This window comes from Felis catus, chromosome B4 (assembly GCF_018350175.1).
Source record: "Felis catus isolate Fca126 chromosome B4, F.catus_Fca126_mat1.0, whole genome shotgun sequence".
NCBI lineage: Eukaryota > Metazoa > Chordata > Mammalia > Carnivora > Felidae > Felis > Felis catus.
Window position 1 is genome coordinate 77,225,407 of NC_058374.1, and position 20,400 is coordinate 77,245,806.

General features: G+C 42.6%; 1 protein-coding gene across 2 annotated transcripts in view; it reads left to right on the top strand.

Moving 5' to 3' along the window:
• Nucleotides 1-963: 963 nt before the first annotated feature.
• Nucleotides 964-20,400, top strand: part of DIP2B (disco interacting protein 2 homolog B) — a 226,977-nt gene continuing 207,540 nt past the window's right edge. For both annotated transcript variants that reach the window (XM_023257044.2, XM_023257045.2), the window contains exon 1: nt 964-1,197. In XM_023257044.2, coding sequence (XP_023112812.1) covers nt 1,098-1,197 — 100 coding nt within the window. In that variant the 5' untranslated portion in view covers nt 964-1,097. The remainder of the gene's footprint in view (nt 1,198-20,400) is intronic.

The window sequence follows — 20,400 nt, forward strand, 5'->3', positions numbered from 1 at the left end:
TACTCCTCAATCAACCGTGGTGTCACATTTCTTTTTTCAAGCTGAAATTCTTTTCTCAACTAAAAAATAATTTTCCTTTCAGCCCATAAATGGTACAATACTGTCTAGAAACTCCTACTGAATAGATGTTGTGGCCTTTTCTCTCAAAAGACCAATTCTGGGTCAGTACAAAAGGGGCTGAAATCTCTCAAACTGTGAAGGGGAACTTTGGCATAAAAAATATATGTATAATACTATGATAGAACATGAATGAATGACTATTTAAAGCATCTGCTCCAGTATTTCCTGGTAAAAATACACAAATGTTTGGATCCTCCTTACATTGAATTAAATATTAATATTTTTGGAATATCTATTAAGTCAAACATTGAAGAGTATAAAAAGATAAGATTAAGTTCCCCACTTATAAGTAGTTAGAATTTCTAGGTAGAAGGAAGGAGATTCTCCAACCATTGCCTTAAATGCTAGAACTGAAATAGAAACAGAGAGCTCCCGGGAAGTGGGACTGGGAAGTCCCAGTAAAAGAAAAGGCTGGTGATACAATTACAAAAAAAAAAAAAAAAAAAAATCATTTATTGGTCAAAAAAAAAAAAAAAAAAAAAGCGGCCCGAGTTCTGGTCCTCAAAAATGGGTAGATGTCAATCAGGGGGAAATGGAGGAGAGGACAAGACAAAGGCATACACTACTAAGAGAAGTGGAAAAGGTGAGGCTTGGGTCCTCTGAAAACTTGCTTATGAGCTCGTAAAAGGTAAACGCTACGCGCGTCCACGCTGACATCAACACCTCGAGCTTCTTTCGCCTAGGAGAGCTCCGGGTGGCAGGCTGGGACTCGTCGTTTTAGGAGATTCCCAGTAGAGGGCGCCGTAAGCCCGCGAGTCCTCAGCGACGCCTGGCTGCGGAGGCAGTGCGTCCTCGGCCCGGGGGCGGGGCCACCACGCTCACGTGACTTTTGCTCATGGCGGCGGCGGCGGCGGCGGCGGCAGCGGCGGAGCTCGGCGGCCGGAGCCGGATCCTGTAGCCCGGGTGTGGGCCCGCGTCAGTCCGTCCCTCCTTCGGCCCCCTCTCTTGTCTTCCGGAGTGTGGCTGGCGGAGCCCGGATGGCGGAGCGAGGCCTGGAGCCCGCGCCGGCCGCGGTGGCGGCGCTGCCGCCCGAAGTGCGGGCGCAACTGGCGGAGCTGGAGCTGGAGCTCTCGGAGGGTAGGAGCCGGGCGGGGGGAGCGAGCGCCCGGGCGCCGCTGCGGATCGCGGCGACAGGGAGAGCAGGTCCCCGCCGCGCGCCCTGCTGGCCGTGCGGGCGAGATGGGAGGAGGGTGCCGGAAATCTGGCCCGTGCTCCGAAGGGTCGTCTTCCCTGCTCTCGCACCCCATGAAGTGGGTTTCCTGAGGCGTTCATTGTGTTCTCTGGGTAGGGGTTAAGCAGGGGCTTCGGGGAGAAGTCCTTCCCGGGCCCGGGCTGTTTCTGCACTCCCTGCCCCTCAAAACCCGAGACAAAGCTGCGCCCTCCCGCTTCTGCCCGGGCGTCTGGGCACGGTGGGGGTGGGGGTGAGGCTGAGGCTGAGAGCAGGGTGGCTGACAGCTTTCGCCTGTCCTCTACCCTTTTCGAGGGGAGGGCCCCATGCCTGTTTCAGCTCCCCTCCCCCTTCCAGAAAAAGAGAAAGATACATGGGAAATCCGCAGCATTTCTTCTTCCTCCTTCTTTAACAATGCGAGATGCCTCCCCAGTGACAGGAGTGAGCTAGGAGCAGGGTGGGCCACTGAGGGTCCTAGGGAGGTTGGAAGCAGTGGCCTTAACCCAGAGAGAGACCCACTGTGCTGTTTTCACACCACCTTTGTCATAAGTGTTTTTTTTCCTGGTGCCTGTATTCGGGGTGAATTTTCTGCATCTGATCACCTTTTGGAGTCTTTGAAGAGAGAAGGAGGGTGACTACCGGTTACATGCAAATCCTGGCCGGCACCCTCTTTCTTCTGACAATGGGTCGGTGCAAGGAGGGTTGGATTTATTTTGAGAATTAAAAGAATGGAGTAAATCGAGCCACTGTTATTAGAGAAGTCCCTTGGACAACAATGAGAGAAACGTTGCTCTGTTGTGGGCATGTGATCAGGCTTCTTGTGCAGTTGTGATCAGTTCTCCATAAAGTTCCTGTTTTTATCAGGGGCTGACTCTGAGACAAAAGCAGCATTTTCTACAAGCTTGATGTCAGTACTGTGATGGTGTTCTCAGAGTTGCATATTCTTACTGAGTTCCTTGCCAAAGGCCCTCTTTGCTGGCGTTTTTCAAGTGGATTAAATACTGTGGATTTGGAAGAGAAGAATGTGACAAGTTCCCAGGAGAGTTCGGACTTTTTGTTTACTTATCAAGACATGCTCTCCCCCAGCCCCCCCCCCCCCCAATCCTTTACAATGAAAACCCAGAAGTGGATTTTGAACGTTGCAAATCCTGTTGGGCATACAAGGAAATAATTAATTTTTAATAACCCTGTTAGGTTTTCCCAATATATAGGGAGGTGCTGTTTTCATTTGCACTTAATTGCCAACATATTATTTTTCAATTAATCAGATAGGAAGGTGTTTTTTGCCCATCCCCAGAATCAGTGGTGGTGGAGGAGTTGGTTTCTGTGACGTATTTAGAGCCTTACCATCGGTTCTGCCTCTCAAGATAACCTCATTCTTCTCCTATACTAAAATATTGTCATTAAATCTGTAATGATTTCCATTCAGATCTGACTTTTAAAACAGTTAACTTCATAGTAACAGATCAGCTATATTTGATTAGCCAGAAAAGGGAGCGCTTTGGCTGGTTGTTTGTGTCAGAATGAGATTAAAAATAGGAGTTGATTGCTTTTACACAGAGGGAAATCCTGGAAGCTCCTTATTCTTGATATATCGGCTTCCAGCTGATTATTGTTTACTTCTCTGAATGTTTCTAGAAATGATTCCGAGGAACTGTTTCTAGGACTAACACTGATTAGCTCACCTTTCTCTGGTTTAGAAAGGTGTCAGACTCCTATAAACTGAATGTCAGGACAAGTTCCTGGTTTACTTTCTGATGCGGGATTGCTTTGGTTGACATATACTTAGTTTGAGTTAGTTTCGTGTAGATTTGTACTACGTTGTCCTGTATCTCTTTTAGCAATGGACAACTGGGAAAAATACAGTTGAAAAATCTTGGGCCTGCAGTATCAGCATCTTGGCCATCTGTCTTTTTCTCTTGCTTAAAAATACAGTACAGAGGATGCTTGACTAGAGAAATAGGTAGACATTTTTAGGGCTTCAAGTGAAGTGAAAACAACCCACTATCCCCCAGATCTATAGCACGGGATTTATTTGTGATGTCTGTAGTGTATTTTGAATGAATCCTGCCTGTTTGTTTATTGTACATTTTCTCTACAGCTGCTGCTCTGACAAAAGTTTTTTTTTTTTTTTTCTTTTTCTTTTTTCCTTTCGAAAAATGTGCTTTTAACTGTGTGTTTGTCATGTGTTGCTGGTTTGGGGGAACTTATTCCGTGATTTTCTTCTTTTTTTTAAACGTTCGGGCCATAGTTGGTCCTAATTATAGTGATAGCCTGAGCTGTATACTGTGAAAGAAATTTCTTTGTGCTTGTCTGTATTTTCGGCTGCAGGCTTTGGTCACAGCTCCGCCAACTCTGGGCCGAAATGCAGGTTTGTGCCTCTGTGGGCTGTTTGCCGCAGAGCGCGTTGCAGAGCCCAGGGCTGTGTCTGGTGCTTCAGGCAGGTCACCGTGGACTTAGCGGAGAAAGCTCCTCGAGAATCACTTAAAGTTGAAGTTACAAATAATCATGAGCTTCTCTGGAGATGAATTGGATAGGTAGGAGGTTTCTACAGGTATTCCCATGCTGGGTGTTTTCTTCATGATCCACATATATTCTTGTTCCTGCCATATCTATTACATGTTTGACAATGAACTCTGTTGTCTGAACTTTACTCACATGTTTTACTCGAGTGTATGCATCTAAAGTAACACTAATGATGAGATTTATTTGTTGAAACCTGTCATACAAAATACGCTGTATAATGATCCTGTGCATTATGTCATCTGGGCTTTGCTGCAACTTGGTGATTAGGTAGAATAGATAGATGTTATTACCACCTCTCTTACCTTTTCTTTTCCTTCCTTCTTTCTTTTCTGTTTTCACAGAAGGGAAAACTTCGAAAGGTTAAGAGGTTAAGTGTTTTGGCTAAAGTTGCTCACGTAATAAGCGCCATTATCCTAAGCTGCCATGTAATTACGGCATCTGTTACCATCGGATGATTTAAATATCTTTACTGTTAGGGCACACGCTGTTACCTCTCATTTTTACTCTAAGGAAATGCTATGTAACAGTTGTGTGCCACAGTTCTAAGTAGTCCCCTTGATTCTCTTTCTGAAATCTCTTCCTAGTCTGTCATTCACTTATTTGCTTCAACAGACATTTATTTTGTGCCTACTATGTGCTACGGATACAGAGGTGAGCAGGGCTCTGTGTCAGCTTTTAAAGAGCCCTGAATCTGGTAGGGATGTCACTTAAATACCAACCAAACAGTATATGAGACCACGATAGAGTTTTGTACAGAGGCTGCCTTCTAAGAAAAGAGGAAGCCCTCTGCTTTGTCGTTGTGAAAAAGAAACAGCAGAGAACTATAAATATAAGATGGGATTGTGTGTCGAGACGGGTGTGATCTTGCCCGTGCAGTTCAGTCGTAAGTATGAAGGGAAGAGGGACATAAATGCCAAATACTTCTGTGGCTTCTCAGAAGGAGCTGAAGTCTTTCAGTGTCCAAAGATGACAGTTGGGAAAGTATTCAAGACAAAATAACACAGGAAGGACTCCTGCCTTTTGTGACTTGAACACTTCTCTGAGCACAAACACAACAAATTCGGTCACATCCTCCCTTCTCCTATTCCATCACTTATCTCTGGAGTCCTTAAAGCATGGTATAGGGCCCACCTTGAAGGTGGAGGGATAAGAGAGGGCCCCTTGCTAGGAGTTGAAGGGAATCCTCTTTAGGAGTGGGGAAGCAGTGGGGGAGTGGAAGAGGGAAAGGGGACGATGCTGGCTAGAGATCATATTTCACAAGTGGGCAAGTAAAATTAAGGGACCAGGAAACTGGGGAGTCCCTCCTGCTTTATCCACAATTGGGAAAGTCGTCCACTTTCCCCAAAATACGTAGCACAGTTGTGAATTCATAGGATGTCCGTTTATCAGAAAATTACATCTAAGCAGTTGTCCTACCTAATGCTCAGAGTATTAAGGAAAACAGGGGTGTGGATTTTTAAATAACACAAACTGAGCATTAGCTAAGTGGTTTCCCCAAAACTTGCATGTATATGTTTTTGGTGGGCTACATTCGTCTTACGCTGGAACTCATCTTTAGGAACTGCAGTCAGAGCCTGTGGCACATTCCTTTGAAAATCCTCATGGTGACACATTTTCTTTGAGGGTGGAGCTTCATTTTATAGGTTACTTGGAATCAAGTAGAGAAAAACTGGTGATGTTCTTTTGGAGTCCATTTCGGATCTTTTTTTTTTTTTTTTAAACGTTTATTTCAGAGAGAGAGAGAGAGAGAGCGCGCGCGCGCACGCAAGTGGGGGAGGAGCAGAGAGAGAGGGAGACACAGAATGTGAAGCAGGCTCCAGGCTCAGAGCTGTCAGCAAAGAGCCTGACATGGGGCTCGAACCCACGAACCACGAGATCATGACCTGAGCCAAAGTCAGGTGCTTAGCTGAGACACCCAGGCGGCCCTGTTCTTTTGGAGTCCAAACTAGGTGTGATCGAAAAAATTAGAGCGATTGTAAACTGACTTGAGTTGTGACTGTCAAAAAAGTAGAATGACGTAAACTGGTTTTGAGGGCAGTTCCAGAAGACAAGTGACAAATTGGTTGGTAGAATGAGTCACCTTCTGTAAAGGAGAGTGCTTGTTTGGACACCCTCGTTCTGATGTGTTTTTTGAAAAATTATTCTTGTTTGACAGCCCCATAGCATCGGGCTGGAGTTTTGAATGAGAGAAATCGTTAACCCTTCACTTTCAGCCCAACCCCTGGTGGCTGCTTAGCACCTGTGTAAGGATTAGCACCTCAGGGGTGAAAGTTCGGATGATCAGCTAGAAGGGGCCCTCACACTATATTTGTATCATGATTAGTACACTTCTCCATGGTCCTCTCTCAGGAATGCTCTTTGAAGAGCTCCTTCCTGCTTGCTTGCCCAATATGTTTCCTAATATATTTCGATTGGTTTTCATTTCACCCCACCGTAAGCTCCTCCAGAGGTAATTCATATCTTAAGCTTCTTTAAACAGCTTCCCAACTCTTTCTTTCTTGTACTGTTTCTTGTAAATTTTGGCTCACTTCAATTTGATTTGAAGTGAGACATAAAGTCCCTGTCTTGGGGGTTTGACTTTGGTCTGAGGCAGGGTTGCGTAATCATTTGAGAAGCACAGATTTTGGCATCTGTTGGGCCTGGGTCCAATTCCTGGCCTTCACTTACTAGCTCTGTGACCTTGGACAGACTTTGTCCCCTCCCTCATTTTAGTGTTTCCAGTTCTTAAAGGAATGACAATCTCATTGGAGTTGTAAGGTTTAAAATGAGCTGACTATAGTGTGTGGCATTCAGTGGTCACTTGGTATGTGTAATCTTTATTGTTTCTGATAGTGAATGGATGCATAGTGAGTGGCTGTTTTTAATATCTTGTGTTACTTAGCAGAATATGGTTCTGTAGGAAGTGATGACTGGAATCAATTTGTACACGTATTTTTTTAAAGTAAGACCTCACTCCACCATCAGTTGCTCCTGTCGGCACCCTCTACCCTTAGTTCAACACATGTTGGGTCACTGCAGACAGTTGACTGGGGCAAAAAAGAGTAGCTGGTTTGTTTCATACAGACATCTGGCGTGTGTACATTTCCAAGCCTGTAGGTTCTGGCAAATGGCTTTGAAATTTAAGCGTGGTTGCTGAGACTCAAGCATCTAACAGCTATGAAAAGGCACATGTGGGTCTCAGAGCCCTCAAATAGTTTTTGTCTCTTCCTTTTCTTAGTCCTCCGTTTGTCTTTAGTGAACAAAATCTTTCAGTTCCTCCTTCAAAAGTTTTCTTGGTCCTCTTTTTTTTTGAGTTGTGCTTACCACCAACCTTGTCTGGTCATCTATCTTTAGAGTCTGATTTTTGTCTCCCTTCAGCTCTAGATTGATCCTTTGTTTTTTAAAGATACTGCTTTTATCTAAAGTCATTGCTAAATCCAAGGCTTTTGCCTCTCATTTCTTTAAATTCTAAGTTTCCTAAAAGCAAGGATGGTCTCCTATATCCCCTATTCCTAGAGTCTAATGTAGTGCTGTTGTATACATCAAGTAGTGCCCTCTCTTTTCGTGATTGATCATAGCCTAGAGGCGTAAGTGAGAGTTTTTCATGTTTTTGTGTTTTTTAAAAAATGTTTAATGTTTCTTTATTTTTGAGACACACACACACACACACACACACACACACACACACACACAGTGCGAGTGGGGGAGGGGAAGAGAGAGAGGCGGGAGACACAGAATCTGAAAGCAGGTTCCAGGCTCTGAGCTGTCAGCACAGAGCTCAACGCAGGGCTTGAACTCATGAGCTGCAAGATCATGACCTGAGCCAAAAGTCAGATGCTTAACCACTGAGCCATACAGGCACCCCATATATTTGTGTTTATAATGAGCAGTTTGCTTTCCCGTGTGGATGCTTGTCCATGAACAAGATCACTTCTGAAGGCCATTTCTTTGGAATTCCATTGCCAATCTCTTTGGATTCATGAGTTGGCTTCAGTGGACCTGGAAATGCTGAAATCATGTGTAGAATTTTGAACATGAGTGCTTATGAGTATCTTTTTGGGGAGCAGAGTTTATAGTTTTCATCAGTATCTTAAAGAGGGCTATGAAGTGGAGTTAAGAACTGTTCTTATTGGGGCATCTGGGTGGCCCAGTCAGTTAAGCATCTGACTCTTGATTTCAGCTCAGGTCATGATCTTGTGGTTCATGAGGTTGAGCCCAGGGCAGGCTCCAGAGCATGCTTGGGATTCTCTCTCCCTCTCTCTCTGCCCCTCCCCACTCTCAAAATGAATAAATAAACTTAAAAAAAAAAAAAAAAAAAAGAACCATTCTTATTAGCTTGTGAGGAAAGCCAAACTCCCTCCACTTCCCTCCTCAATACTCAAAGCCTTATCTATATCAGTTCCCACCCTTATCCCCTTTCCTTCTTTTCTCAGAGGAAGAAATATCCTCTTTCCTGTTCTGCGGTGTATCCCTCTGACTGTATTCTCAGTCCCATCGCTTCTCTGTGATCTTGGCATCTTACTCCATTGATTGATCTGTTCATTCATAGTCTTCATTCATAGTCTTTTTTGTCTTTGTCTCTCTCTCATCTTCAGCCTCTCACTTAACACTTGGTTCTCAGTTCCTTCCCTTCAGCCTATAAATATGCTGAAATTTCTCCCAGTTTAAAAAAAGCAGCTTCCCACAGTCGTGTATTGGAACTGTTTACTCTTATGTGCATGCATTCTCTCCCTCTCATAGCTCCTAGAAGGTGTGGCTTACATTTCCTCTCCTTTCTTTGTTTCCTTTGCTCGTTCTTCATCCATTGCTTCTGCCTATCAAGCCTCTGAAACAACAGTCTCCAAGGGCACCGATGACTTCTAATTTCAGACTGAAAAGTACCCACTGGACACAGTATCTTTCCCTGCAGCATTCAATATGGTGAACAGTTATTTTTATAAAACTCTCTCCTTCCTTACCTTTTACGGCATCATTTCCTTCCGGCTCCCTAACTGTTCCTTCTTATGCTGTCTCTTGAGCTTCTGTTTCTCTTATCCGTCTGATACGGGTGTTCCTGCTATCAGTCATTAGCCTTCATCTCACTTCACATAAACTTGCTGAGTAATCTCATCCATGCCCAAGGCTTTAGCTCTCTTGGCTGTGAGGTGGCTCTCTGGTCTGTATCTCTAGGCCTGACTTCAAGCACTCTGCCCCAACATCCCACTGGTTCCCCCAGACAGCTGTAACTTAGTGAGTCCGCAACTGTTCTCCTGATTTCAGCCTACTTCACAAAACCCTGCTTCAGAATGTCCATTTACTTGGGTCAAAAACTTGAGGGTCATCCTTAACTTCTAATAGCTCACTAAATCCTGTCAGTTCTTGTTCCTCCCCTCCATTGACCTCGTTTCGGTCTTTGTTCGGGTTCTTATCACCTCTTGCTGAGATGGTTATAGTAGTCTCGTAAGTCATCCACCTGCCTCCAGACCCTTCTCCCTCCAGTCCGTCTTTCTCTATTCTGTGATGGAATGATCATTCTGAAACACCGATCTAATCATGTCCTCGTCCCTGTTTAAGATTTTTCATTGGTTTGACCCATGACCCACCCACGGGATAAAATCCAAGCATCCTTTGTGTACCAAGATCTGCTTGCCTCTGTAGCCTCATTTCCTGCGCCTTTCGTGATTTTCTCCCCTCTCTCGCCATGCATGCCCAGCTACTTGAGCTACCCTGAATGCACTGGGTTTTTTCATTTCCATGCCTTTGTACACGTTCACTTTCTCTGAGAAGTGCCCACTCTGGCATGTTCTTCCCCCTTTTATGCCTGGTTTACTTCTTTTCCACTCAATTTCTTATAAGAAGCCAGCTTTTCTTAAGCTCTCTTAAGAAGTTAAGATCTCTGTGTAAGTAGCCATCAATTATCGAGTGCTTATTATGTAACAGGCCCTGTGCTTAGCTCTTTATATACCCTAGCTGGCCGGTAAGTAGCTGCTGAATAAATAGCTCTTCTTACCATAATGCGAGAACTGAGCTAGCTTTTAAAAAGCACCTGAAATGGAGAGGAATACAGTGTGTACCGGACCTGGTCCCATAACCTGATCTTTCCCTTTCTCACTACCAGTGACAGTATCATTCTGAAACAAATGGCAAAGAGATCAGAACGGTGGATTTAACGGGGCATCTGGGTGGCTCAGTCGATTGAGTGTCCGACTTCGGCTAGGTCATGATTTCACAGTTTGTGAGTTCGAGCTCCATGTTGGGCTCTGTGCTGACAGCTCAGAGCCTGGAGCCTGCATTGGATTCTGTCTCCCTCTCTCTCTGCCCCTCCCCTGCTCATGCTCAGTCTCTCTCACTCTCAAAAATAAATAAACATTTTAAAAAACCAAACAGGGGCGCCTGGGTGGCTCAGTCGGTTAAGCGGCCGGCTTCGGCTCAGGTCATGATCTTGCGGTCCGTGGGTTCGAGCCCTGCGTCGGGCTCTGTGCTGACAGCTCGGAGCCTGGAGCCTGTTTCAGGTTCTGTGTCCCCCTCTCTCTGACCCTCTCCCGTTCATGCTCTGTCTCTCTCTGTCTCAAAAATAAATAAACGTTAAAAAAATTTTTTTTTAAAAAACCAAACAGTGGACTTAATGGTCATTTAGAATTGGGTTAGGTCTTGTGTTTGCCATTTATTGTGTGATCTCAGGCAGGTCTTAGAAATGTGCTTCTAATCTAAAACTGCTGAAGATAGGTGTGTGATTTCCGTTTTGTAGAGACTTGTTAAAGAACGTGAAGCCTGGGAGTACAGTGTGCTGGGATGGGAACCCAAGTCTGCTTGGCTCCAAACTCCATGGGTTTCCACACTGCCGTCTGCCTCTGTCTCCCTGAATCATGTTTCAAATCATTTCAGCAAAATTCTTTTCCATCCTAACTATTGGGCTCTAGTTTTCTTAGGATGCAGCTTCTGTCTGTGGAGTTTTGGAGGTGGGGCTGCCTGGAGAGGAAAGAATGGGAATGTTCTGTCCTATTTTCTTTTTCTTTTTCTTTTTTTTTTTAATGTTTATTTATTTATTTTGAGAGAGAGAAAGAGAGAGAATCCCAAGCAGGCTCCATGCTGCCAGCACAGAGCCTGACGCGGGGCTCGATCTCATGAACCGTGAGATCATGACCTGAGCCGAAATCAAGGGTCAGACACTCAACCGATTGAGCCATCCAGGCGCCCCTGTTCTGTCCTATTTTCAGAGAAGAGATGTGAAATTAATTTTTCTTCCTTGAATTGAGATGATGATGATGAGAAGCTGAAAGGGGGAAATGCAAGAGGAAAATATTTTGGATGCTACACAGGACAGTCCTAAATGAAGATCCACGGGTCTGTTGTCTTTGAAAGGTCTTTGGTTTGCACTGATCTTGAGCTGTAGAGAGGATTGTGGTTACATTCTTGTTCAGAAAGTGTTTTTAGTGTTTTGTTTTTTTCTTAGGGTATTTAATGTTCAAATTTAAAGTCAACGTAGAAGTTAATGCAGGTACTTCTGTGACATGTACTTTATTTATTTATTTATTTATTTATTTATTTATTTATTTATTTATTTATTTATTTTTGAGAGAGAGCATGTGCATGCGCAGTGGAGGGGCAGAGAGAGAGGGAGAGAGAATCTTAGGCAGGCCCCATGCCCAGTGCAGAGTGCAACTCAGGGCTTGATCCCATGACCTTGAGATCATGACCTGAGCCGAAATCGAGAGTTGGACGCTTAATGGACTGAGCCACCCAGGTGCCCCTGTAAATGACAAGTACTTCAATTGATTATTTTCTTGGAATTATTTCTTGTTTTGTGAAGGAATAGTGCTCTAATGTCTCTTTATTTTTAGAGCATTATTGCTTTCATGGATGAATTAAAGCATCTTAGGGTTTTTCTTTCTTCTCTCTGTCTCCTTTTTTTTTCTGAAGAACTTGGATTCTGTTGTTTCAAGTTACTCATAGCCTGGAACTTGTGGGTTTTAACTCAGGTCAGGCATGCTTGCGTTACAGTGCTGACCAGTCTTGTCACTGAATCTCCTTTTAAAAAATCAACCCTGCAGGAATTACTAGGTAGAAACTTCTGATAGTTTTTTGTTTAGTAAATCTGTGACTGAGGCAAACAGGCTGTCTTACATTTTTTTTAATTGAGGTAAGGTTTCACATACAACATTATATTAGTTTCAGGTGTACAACATAACACTTGGATATTTGTGTATATTGTAAAATGATCATAATAACTATAATAATTTTCATCACCATACGTAGTTACAAAATTTTTTTTTCTGTCTCAAAATTTTAAAGAGTTGCCATTCTTTATTGGATTTTTCTCTGGTCTGGAGACACTTTCATTTTTAAATTAAACATGTAGAAAAAGCATTGGTATGAATTTTTCTCCCATAGTTCTTTGCTTGTTTTTTTTCAAGGACCAAGGGAAGTACTGGAAGATGAACTTCCTGTTCAAAAAACCACCTTCCTCATTTGTTGGTTCTCTAAGCTCTGATTGCTAACATTAGCCCTGTATTATAGCTATTTTTCAGATGATCTCAAACATAGAAGTTATTTGCATACATATTCTCACCTCCCTTTGTAAGCTGTTTGAGGACAGCATGTGACATCCTTCAGCATAAGTGCTTTTCAATACTTATTCAACCAGTGAATGAGTCTAGACCCTGTCATCAGCCTCCCTGTCTATTCTTATTTTTTACTAGTCTCCATCGGACTCTTCTATTATAGTCAGACTGGTTTCCTCACCCTTTTTCCTGACAGGGTCATTCTTTTCCTTCTGCCTTTGCAGTGACTCCTTTCTTTGTCAGGACTGCCTTCTTTCCTATTAAAATTTCCCCATATTCTAGGGTCTGGCTAATGTTCCCTTGGTCATGAAGCCAGCTGACTGCTTTAGTTCATATTAATCTCTTCTATTTTTAGACCATTGTATGCGGTAACAGAGTTTAACACCTAACTGACCACTATTATTTGTTTCAATTATTTTGCCCCCTCATTTGGACTTTTGTGAATGTAATGGCAAGGTCTTCTACCTTTTGGAACTCATATAAAGTGCTCAGCATTATCAATATATCAGTAAAGGTGTGCTGAACACATTTATTTATAAGACCTATTGAAAGGATGAGAGATGCAAGGAAGGCAAATTGCCTTCTTTCAGGGAGCTTTCAATCTAGTAACTTCCCAACAAATAGCTGTTTGGGCTTAGACAATATTAACATGTTAATTTAAGTAATTGTTTTTTAAGCACGTAGAAGCATTTTTGTTTTCTGCTTGAATGAGGACATAGCATTTAAAAGGGTCCCATTTGAAATGATTCTGGGAAGATGGCAGCTTTAGCACATCTCTACTGCCCTCTTTTTATAAACCCAGTTTAAATTTGAGAGCTTAGAACAAGAACGCCAAGAGTTAGAGTGGGAACTTATGAAGGCAGAGGACTCAGAGACTAGATCCAGGACACCTAAAATGCATACAATACAATTTTAGAAGGAGAAATAAGTAATAGAAGAAAAATGCCCTGAGCTGAGAAAAGATTGTAAATTGAAAAAGACTGCAGATTTGAATGAATGTGCTGTGTTCCAGGCAAGACTGATGAGGAATGGCATAAACCTAGGCATCTCCTGATAGAATTCCTGAATTCACTGATAAAGAAAAAGACATCCTATGAGCTCCTAGATAGAAAGATGAAGTTAAAACAGCAACAACAAGAAAACAGACTGTTCTCATTTACAATACTGCAACTTTGATGAAGGTGTGAGAAACATCCACAAACTATTGAGAAAAGAGGTCTCTACTCCAAGAATCCTGTATGCAGAATAGATATGTACCCTTTGGGGAAAAGAAAGCTCTGTGAGTGTGCAAAGATGCAGAGATTGTATCACCCACAGGCTCCAATCTAAGCAGTGTACCCTATTGAAACAGATAATGTGAAACAGAGACCCCAAGATTGGAGGAAGAAAGGGAACAGTGATGGATAATGGACTTTGACATAAGGGTATGTATGTTATATTTATATAATTACATTCATAGCAAGTGACAAAGAATGTGTAATATAAATGCTAAGTAAGAATTTTTGAAACAGAAGAGACCTATTACAGCAGAAAACCTGGTTGTCTGAATGAAATAGACTAGGGGTGCCTGGATGGCTCCGTCAGTTAAGCATCTGATTCTTGATTTCAACTCAGGTCATGGTCTCATGGTCGTGGGATGGAGCCCCGCATCGAGCTCTGTGCTGAGTGTGGAGCCTGCTTGGGATTCTCTCTCACCCTCTCTCTCTGCTCCTTTCCTGCTCACGCTACATGTCCACACTGCATGCAGTGCTCTCTCTCTCTTTCAAAATAAATAAATAAACATTAAAAAAATAGTCTAAATGATTTCAGCAAAACTCAGACGTTGTGGATCAGGGTAGTGTGGGGATGGGTGGGGTGTAATAGCATTCTTTGCTATCATTGGGATGTTGGCAGGGGTAAGTATGGGAATGAACTGCCTTGGTGAGGAGAAAAAGGCTTTGTAATAGTATTAAAATTTTTTTCAAATACTTCAGGGTAGATATCACAAAAAAGGCACAGGATCCATGTGAAGAAAATTATAAACTCTCAAGGATGTAAAAGCAAGATCTGGAAAAATGTAAATATATAACATATTCCCAGATGGGAGGACTAAATATATATAAAATTAACAGAAATTCATTATAGCTTCAGTGGAGAGTTCTTTGGGTAGTGGGGAATTAGGTAATGATCTCAGTGTGCATATAGTAGAATAAATGTTTTGGAATAGCCAAGCAAATTTAGAAACAAAATAGTGAGGTGGTCCTTGCTTTACCATGTATTAAAGCAGAGTCTAAAATCACTATGCTCTAAGCAGGATGGTATTAGCATTTGAATAAAGACGAATGAACAGAATAAAGTGCCCAAGTCCTTGTATATGTAGGAAAAATAATTCTAAAAACATGAAAGTTTCATGAGCTTAGACCACTTGTCTTCTCAAATTCTCAGATTAGCAAAGATCTTAAAATAAGCTGGCTGGGACTCCATAGGACATCAGAAATACTGAACTTCTTTAAAAAAATGATTTTTAAATGTTTATTTATCTTAGAGAGAGAGGCATGAGCAGGAGAGGGGCAGAGAGAGAGGGACGCACAGAACTCAAGGCAGGCTCCAGGCTCCATGGTGTCAGCACAGAGCCTGACATGGGGCTCAAACTCAGGAACTGTGAGATCATAACCTGAGCCGAAGTCAGATTCTCTACTGACTGAGCCACCCAGGAGCCCCAGAAATACTGAACTTCTTGATGTTCTATTTATGCTGCCAAGAGGAGCACACTGGAACCAGAAACAAAAGACCTTTCCTCTTGCAGTGTCTGTAGACCAGCTACAGACTAGCTTAACGTTCAGGCATCAGGCAAAAGAAAATTATTTAAAGGGTCCATCTTAATTTTCTCAGAACAGGCAATGAAGGGTAGATTGGGAGCTGAGAAGCAATAAATTGAAAGCTGACATACCCTTGATTCTTCTTTTTCTTTCAGTCCAACTCTCCATATCTAGTTCCTCTGTAGTTTTTTTTATTTTTTATTTTTTTCATTTTTCATTTTTGAGAGAGAGGGAGAGACAGAGTGTGAGTGGGGGAGGGGCAGATAGAGAGTGAGACACAGAATCCAAAGCAGGCTCCAGGCTCTGAGCTGTCAGCACAGAGTCTGACATGGGGCTGGAACCCACGAACTGTAAGACCATGACCTGAGCCGAAGTTGGACACTTGATTGACTGAGCCACCCAGGCACCTCAGTTTTTTTGGTACCACCTTGAAAAGTATCCTTAGTCTGTTTCTCTCTAACACTGTTCACTGCTAATCATTGCCTGGCCTGTTCATCTCTGGCTTGGCTAGCTCCTTCCTAGTATCCTTGCTGTCTTCTCTGTCACTGATTTCCACATAGCAGCTACAGAGAGCTTTTTGTTTATTTAGTTTTTTTTTAAGTTTATTTATTTATTTTGAGAGACACAAAGAGAGAGAGTGCGCATACAAGTTGGGGAGGGGGAGAGAAGAGAGGGAGACAGAGAATCCCAAGAGGCTCCGTGCTGTCAGCACAGAGCCCCATGCGGGGCTCCATCCCAAGAACCGTGAGATCATGACCCAAGCCAAAATCAAGAGTTGGCTGCTCAAGCGACCTCGCCACCCAGGCGCCCCTACAGTGAGCTTTTTAAACCACAGATTTGATCATGTTGCTTTTCTGCCATAAGACCCTTCGATGGCTTCTTTTTGCATTAAAATAAAATTCAGACTCCATTCTATGGTCTCTAAGGCCTACACAGTCCCAACCATCTGTTGATCTCATCCACTGTGCTTCAGCCACATTGGCTGACTTCTCTCCTTCCTCTTCTCTTCCTTCTCTCTGTTCTGTTTTTTACTCTTTCCTCCCTCCCCCTGTTCTCTTTCCCTTTCCCTTTTATTTATTTAGCTGCTATTTATTGTGGCCTACTATGTGCCACACAAGTACAGGCAACAGAGCAGTGGTTACAATAACAAAAATCCCTGCCCTTAGGGGGCTTACATTCTGTAGGAATAGACAAAAATTAGTAAGTAATCTATTTTGCTTGTCGGATGGTAAAAATTTCAAAGGAGATCAATCATGAAGAGGGATACAGAATACGGGGGCTGAGTCCGTGGGTACAATTTAAAATAGGATGGTCAGGGATCCTAAGATGGCATTTGAGCAAAAACCCAAGGGCAGTGAGTTTCTTTTCCTCTTCCTTGAACTCACCATGCTTGTCCCCACTTCAAAGCCTTGTCTTTTGCTTTGCTTCTGCTTGGAACGCTCCTCTCCAAGATCTGTGCTTGGCCAACAACTCTGCCTCCTTTCTGTCTCAGCTCAAAAATTACCTTCTCAGAGATGCCTTCCCTGACTGCCAGGTTCAAATAAGTAACTCCTCCCATTTCTCTCCATCACATCTCTCTTGTTACTTTCTTTTTCTGTTTTAAATTTTCTGATTAATGCATACCGTCATTTGAAATGATCTTGTTCCTGTATTTATTTATTATCTGATGCTCCCCTAGTAAAATGTTAGTTCTGTGGGGGACCTTGCTGTCTTGTTTCCCTGCTGGATGTCCACGGTCTAGAATAGAAGACTCTCAGTAGACACTTGTTCAGTGAACAGATGGATTTTGCAGGCAGGAGATTCCAACGGGATTCCTTAGATGGTGTAGCTTTACAGAGTAAAGAAGTGTGGGCTCTGGCCCCAAGGCCTCTGGCAGGAAAGAAAGGGAGCCCCTGTGGGAACTGGTCAGGACTGGAACTCAGGGGCTCATGGTGTTCCTGGCATTTTCTGGTTAGTTTCTGAAGTGAATTTGGTTTTCCTTTGTTTCCTCACCTGTTTGTGCCCTCTGATTTTCCGTATGACTTTTATAGTGGATGATGTGTCACAACTTTCCATTTCATCAGCCTACCTGGCTACTTTGCGTATTCAGTTCAGCTGGTGTTTATTACAGAAGATCCAGTCCCACACCTGGTACAGTGCTTCACGACCGCTGGAGCTTCACTGAGCACCTCACTCCCTGCATGCAGGGGACGCACACCCCTTCTGTTTCACTGTATTTTGCCCATGCAAAGTTGATTCTCTTTTTGTTTTACTTTAACCAAATGTATTACCCACATGATCTGATCTGAGGTGTAAGCTAATTGGGTGGGTTTTTCTGTAGACCAGATATTGTCAGCAACCTTCATTTCGGTTTAACTGGTTGGTCCTGGTTGAGAAAAGCTAAATATTTCATATGCCTGTTTTTCGTACATCTTTTCTTGGCCACATTATATCTTTTGCAAAATGTTGGAAAACCAGGGGAGTGAAATATTTAGCCGTGTGGTAAATATTAGGTTTGTTGAACTAGATCAGGCCTTTGGTCAGTTTAACCTAGCACGTGCCAGTTAGACTCAGGACACTCATGAGCCACCCATAGTATGTCCAGCTGTACACACATAACACTTTTATCCTGGGTCCTACCAGTTTTTTCTCAGGTGCCTATGAATATCTGTGCCCAAGATATTGTTCAAACACTAACGTAAGTTGGCACATTGCATAAATAAGTAAAATCTCAAATATTCCATTTATTTATTATTCTGTCATGAGCTTCTAGTTTATCTTTGTGGTTGAGAAATAGAGCTTGTGAGACATCTTAATAATTAAGATTATCTTATTTCAGTAAAGACTGAAAGAAACATGATTAAAATGATTACCGTGTTGAAAAAACATGACTAAGGTGATTGTTGTTAATTAGCAGAAGATCACCATTGTCAGAAGAAGTAAATTTTTCAGAATCCTGAATTTGATTTGATCACCTTCTAAGTTTTCCTTATAATTGTTCAAAGAAAGAGTTATTCATTAGTGGTGGGGCTTCTTTCTTTTTCATTTTCTTGTACTCAGTTTCAGTTGTCTCAGTTTTCTTACCTGTAAAATGTGGATAATAATAGTGTTTACTTTATAGGATTTATGTGGGAACAAAATCAGTTAATACATAAAAAATATTTACCTGTTACTAGAACAGTGCCTGGCACCTGGTTAGCACTGTCTTTTATGCCACTATGCTGCTGTTAACTTTATATATTCCAAAACTGCTATCCTTGCAGAAGTGGTGATCAGTGAAGACTATTGGAATCGGGTGTATGAACCCAAATTTGGTTTCTAGCTTTATCTAAAACAGGATGATAGTTAAAGCCATGAGAATAGATGAGTTCACCCAGGAAGGAGCGTGTGTCATGAACAGAGAGTATTTCAGACAGACCCCTAAGAAATGCTGACATGGGCAGAGGAAATGAAAACCTGTAAAGTCAAGTAGGAGGAAGTGGCTGGGGGTTTAGCAAGAAAGCTGGAGAAGGAAAATCAGGAGAGTTTGAGGTCAGAAAGACAAAAGAGGAAATGATTAAATGTTGCAAACACAAGAATGATAAGGATATGATGGATTTGTTGGATTTAGCCACCAGGTGATTTATGAATTTGGTGAGAGTGATTTTAATGCAGTGATGGGGGAATCTGAAGCCCAATTATAATGGGCTAATCAATGAATGAGAGTAAATAGAAGAATTTCAAAAACAAAACAACTTCCAGTAAATTTGACTGTTATCAGGAGGATGGGACATGACAGTTTTTTGGTAGTTATTTGTAGAGATAAGATGTTGTGAACAGCATCTTTATTGCCTCATAAACCACCTAAAGAATGCACGTATAAGCACTGAAGGTGCTTATGCAAGGGGCATTAGTGTACCTGGAGCATTTTGGGAAGGAGCGCCTGTAGTAGTATTGCACGGTCTCAGAGTTGACAGTTGAATAGGAGTTCGGTGGGCACACAGACAAGGGAGAAGGATACTTTAGGTTTGGAGAAAAGCATGGATTTGTGCATCATTGTAGCATGTTTGAGGAATTCTGATGATTTAGTAACTGCTAGAGCATAAAGGTAAGCTCAGTAGTCCAGTGGGCCTGGACAGGTGAGCAGGGTTGAGAGCATGGCAGGGGTGGGCCTTAGAATCTTAAATTTTATCGTGTGGGTCCTTGCTTCTCAGCGGAGTTTGTGTGGATGTGCCAGGAGGTATGCAAAGCTATAGGATACGCACGATACGTCTTCTTGGAGTAGACATTTAATTGGATTTGGGGGAAATTATGGTTGTATTAAAACATGAATATATTATGCAGAATCAAAAATTAAAGACAAAATATAATTTTATATTTAAAAATTTTTAAATAACATATTTTCCTGGCTGGCTTCTTCAGGCTGTGCCTTGTGCCTCTTCTAGCCCTCCATCCCCCATCACTTTTCTTCAGGTGAAAGAGTTGATCCATCCATATAGGTGATGTGCAATCATTGCAGAATTGTAAGTAGGAGTGGTTGACCTCTGTATTTGGTAAAAATTGCCCCAGAGGAGGGTGATTTCAGCCTTCCGGGTCATACAACCAAGGGGCACCACTCCCATTGAATATAATGAAGAATAGCCCTGAATAGATAAGAACAGAGCAGGAGGACAAGACAAGACAGGGGAACTTCTTTTTTTCTTTTTTTTTTTTTTAATATATGAAATTTATCGTCAAATTGGTTTCCATACAACACCCAGTGCTCATCCCAAAAGATGCCCTCTTAGGACAGGGGAACTTCTAATGAGGCCACTGAAATGAGCTAGTGGTCTCTGCAGTAGGATTAGGGAAGAGGGAACAAAAAGAGGTATTTGAGGAGGCAGAATTGATGCAACTAGTGTAGAAGAGGAGGGCCTATGATATGATAGCAGAACCGGGGCTGACTCCAAGTTTTCTGGCTTAGCATCTTGAGAGGATGATGGCACAATTTCCTAGTACAGGGAATAGAGGAAAAAGAACAGTTTTGCCTACAGGAAGAGATAAATTCAGTGTTATTGAGAGGTCTTTGGGCCATGCAGGTAGAGAAGCAGGTGGTTGGCCGTGTGTGTGTAACTCTTTAGAAAAGCCTGTCCTGAAGATACACATTCAGTATTCCTGAGTGGTCATCACTGACCATGGAAGCCATGGGCATGACCGAGGTGGTCCAAGGGGAGCACACTGAATGAGAAGAGATTAAATGTAGAGCTCTGGAAGTACCACCGTTTAAAGAGGAAGCTGAAGAAAAGGAATCTGAGAAAGAGTGGCCAGGGAG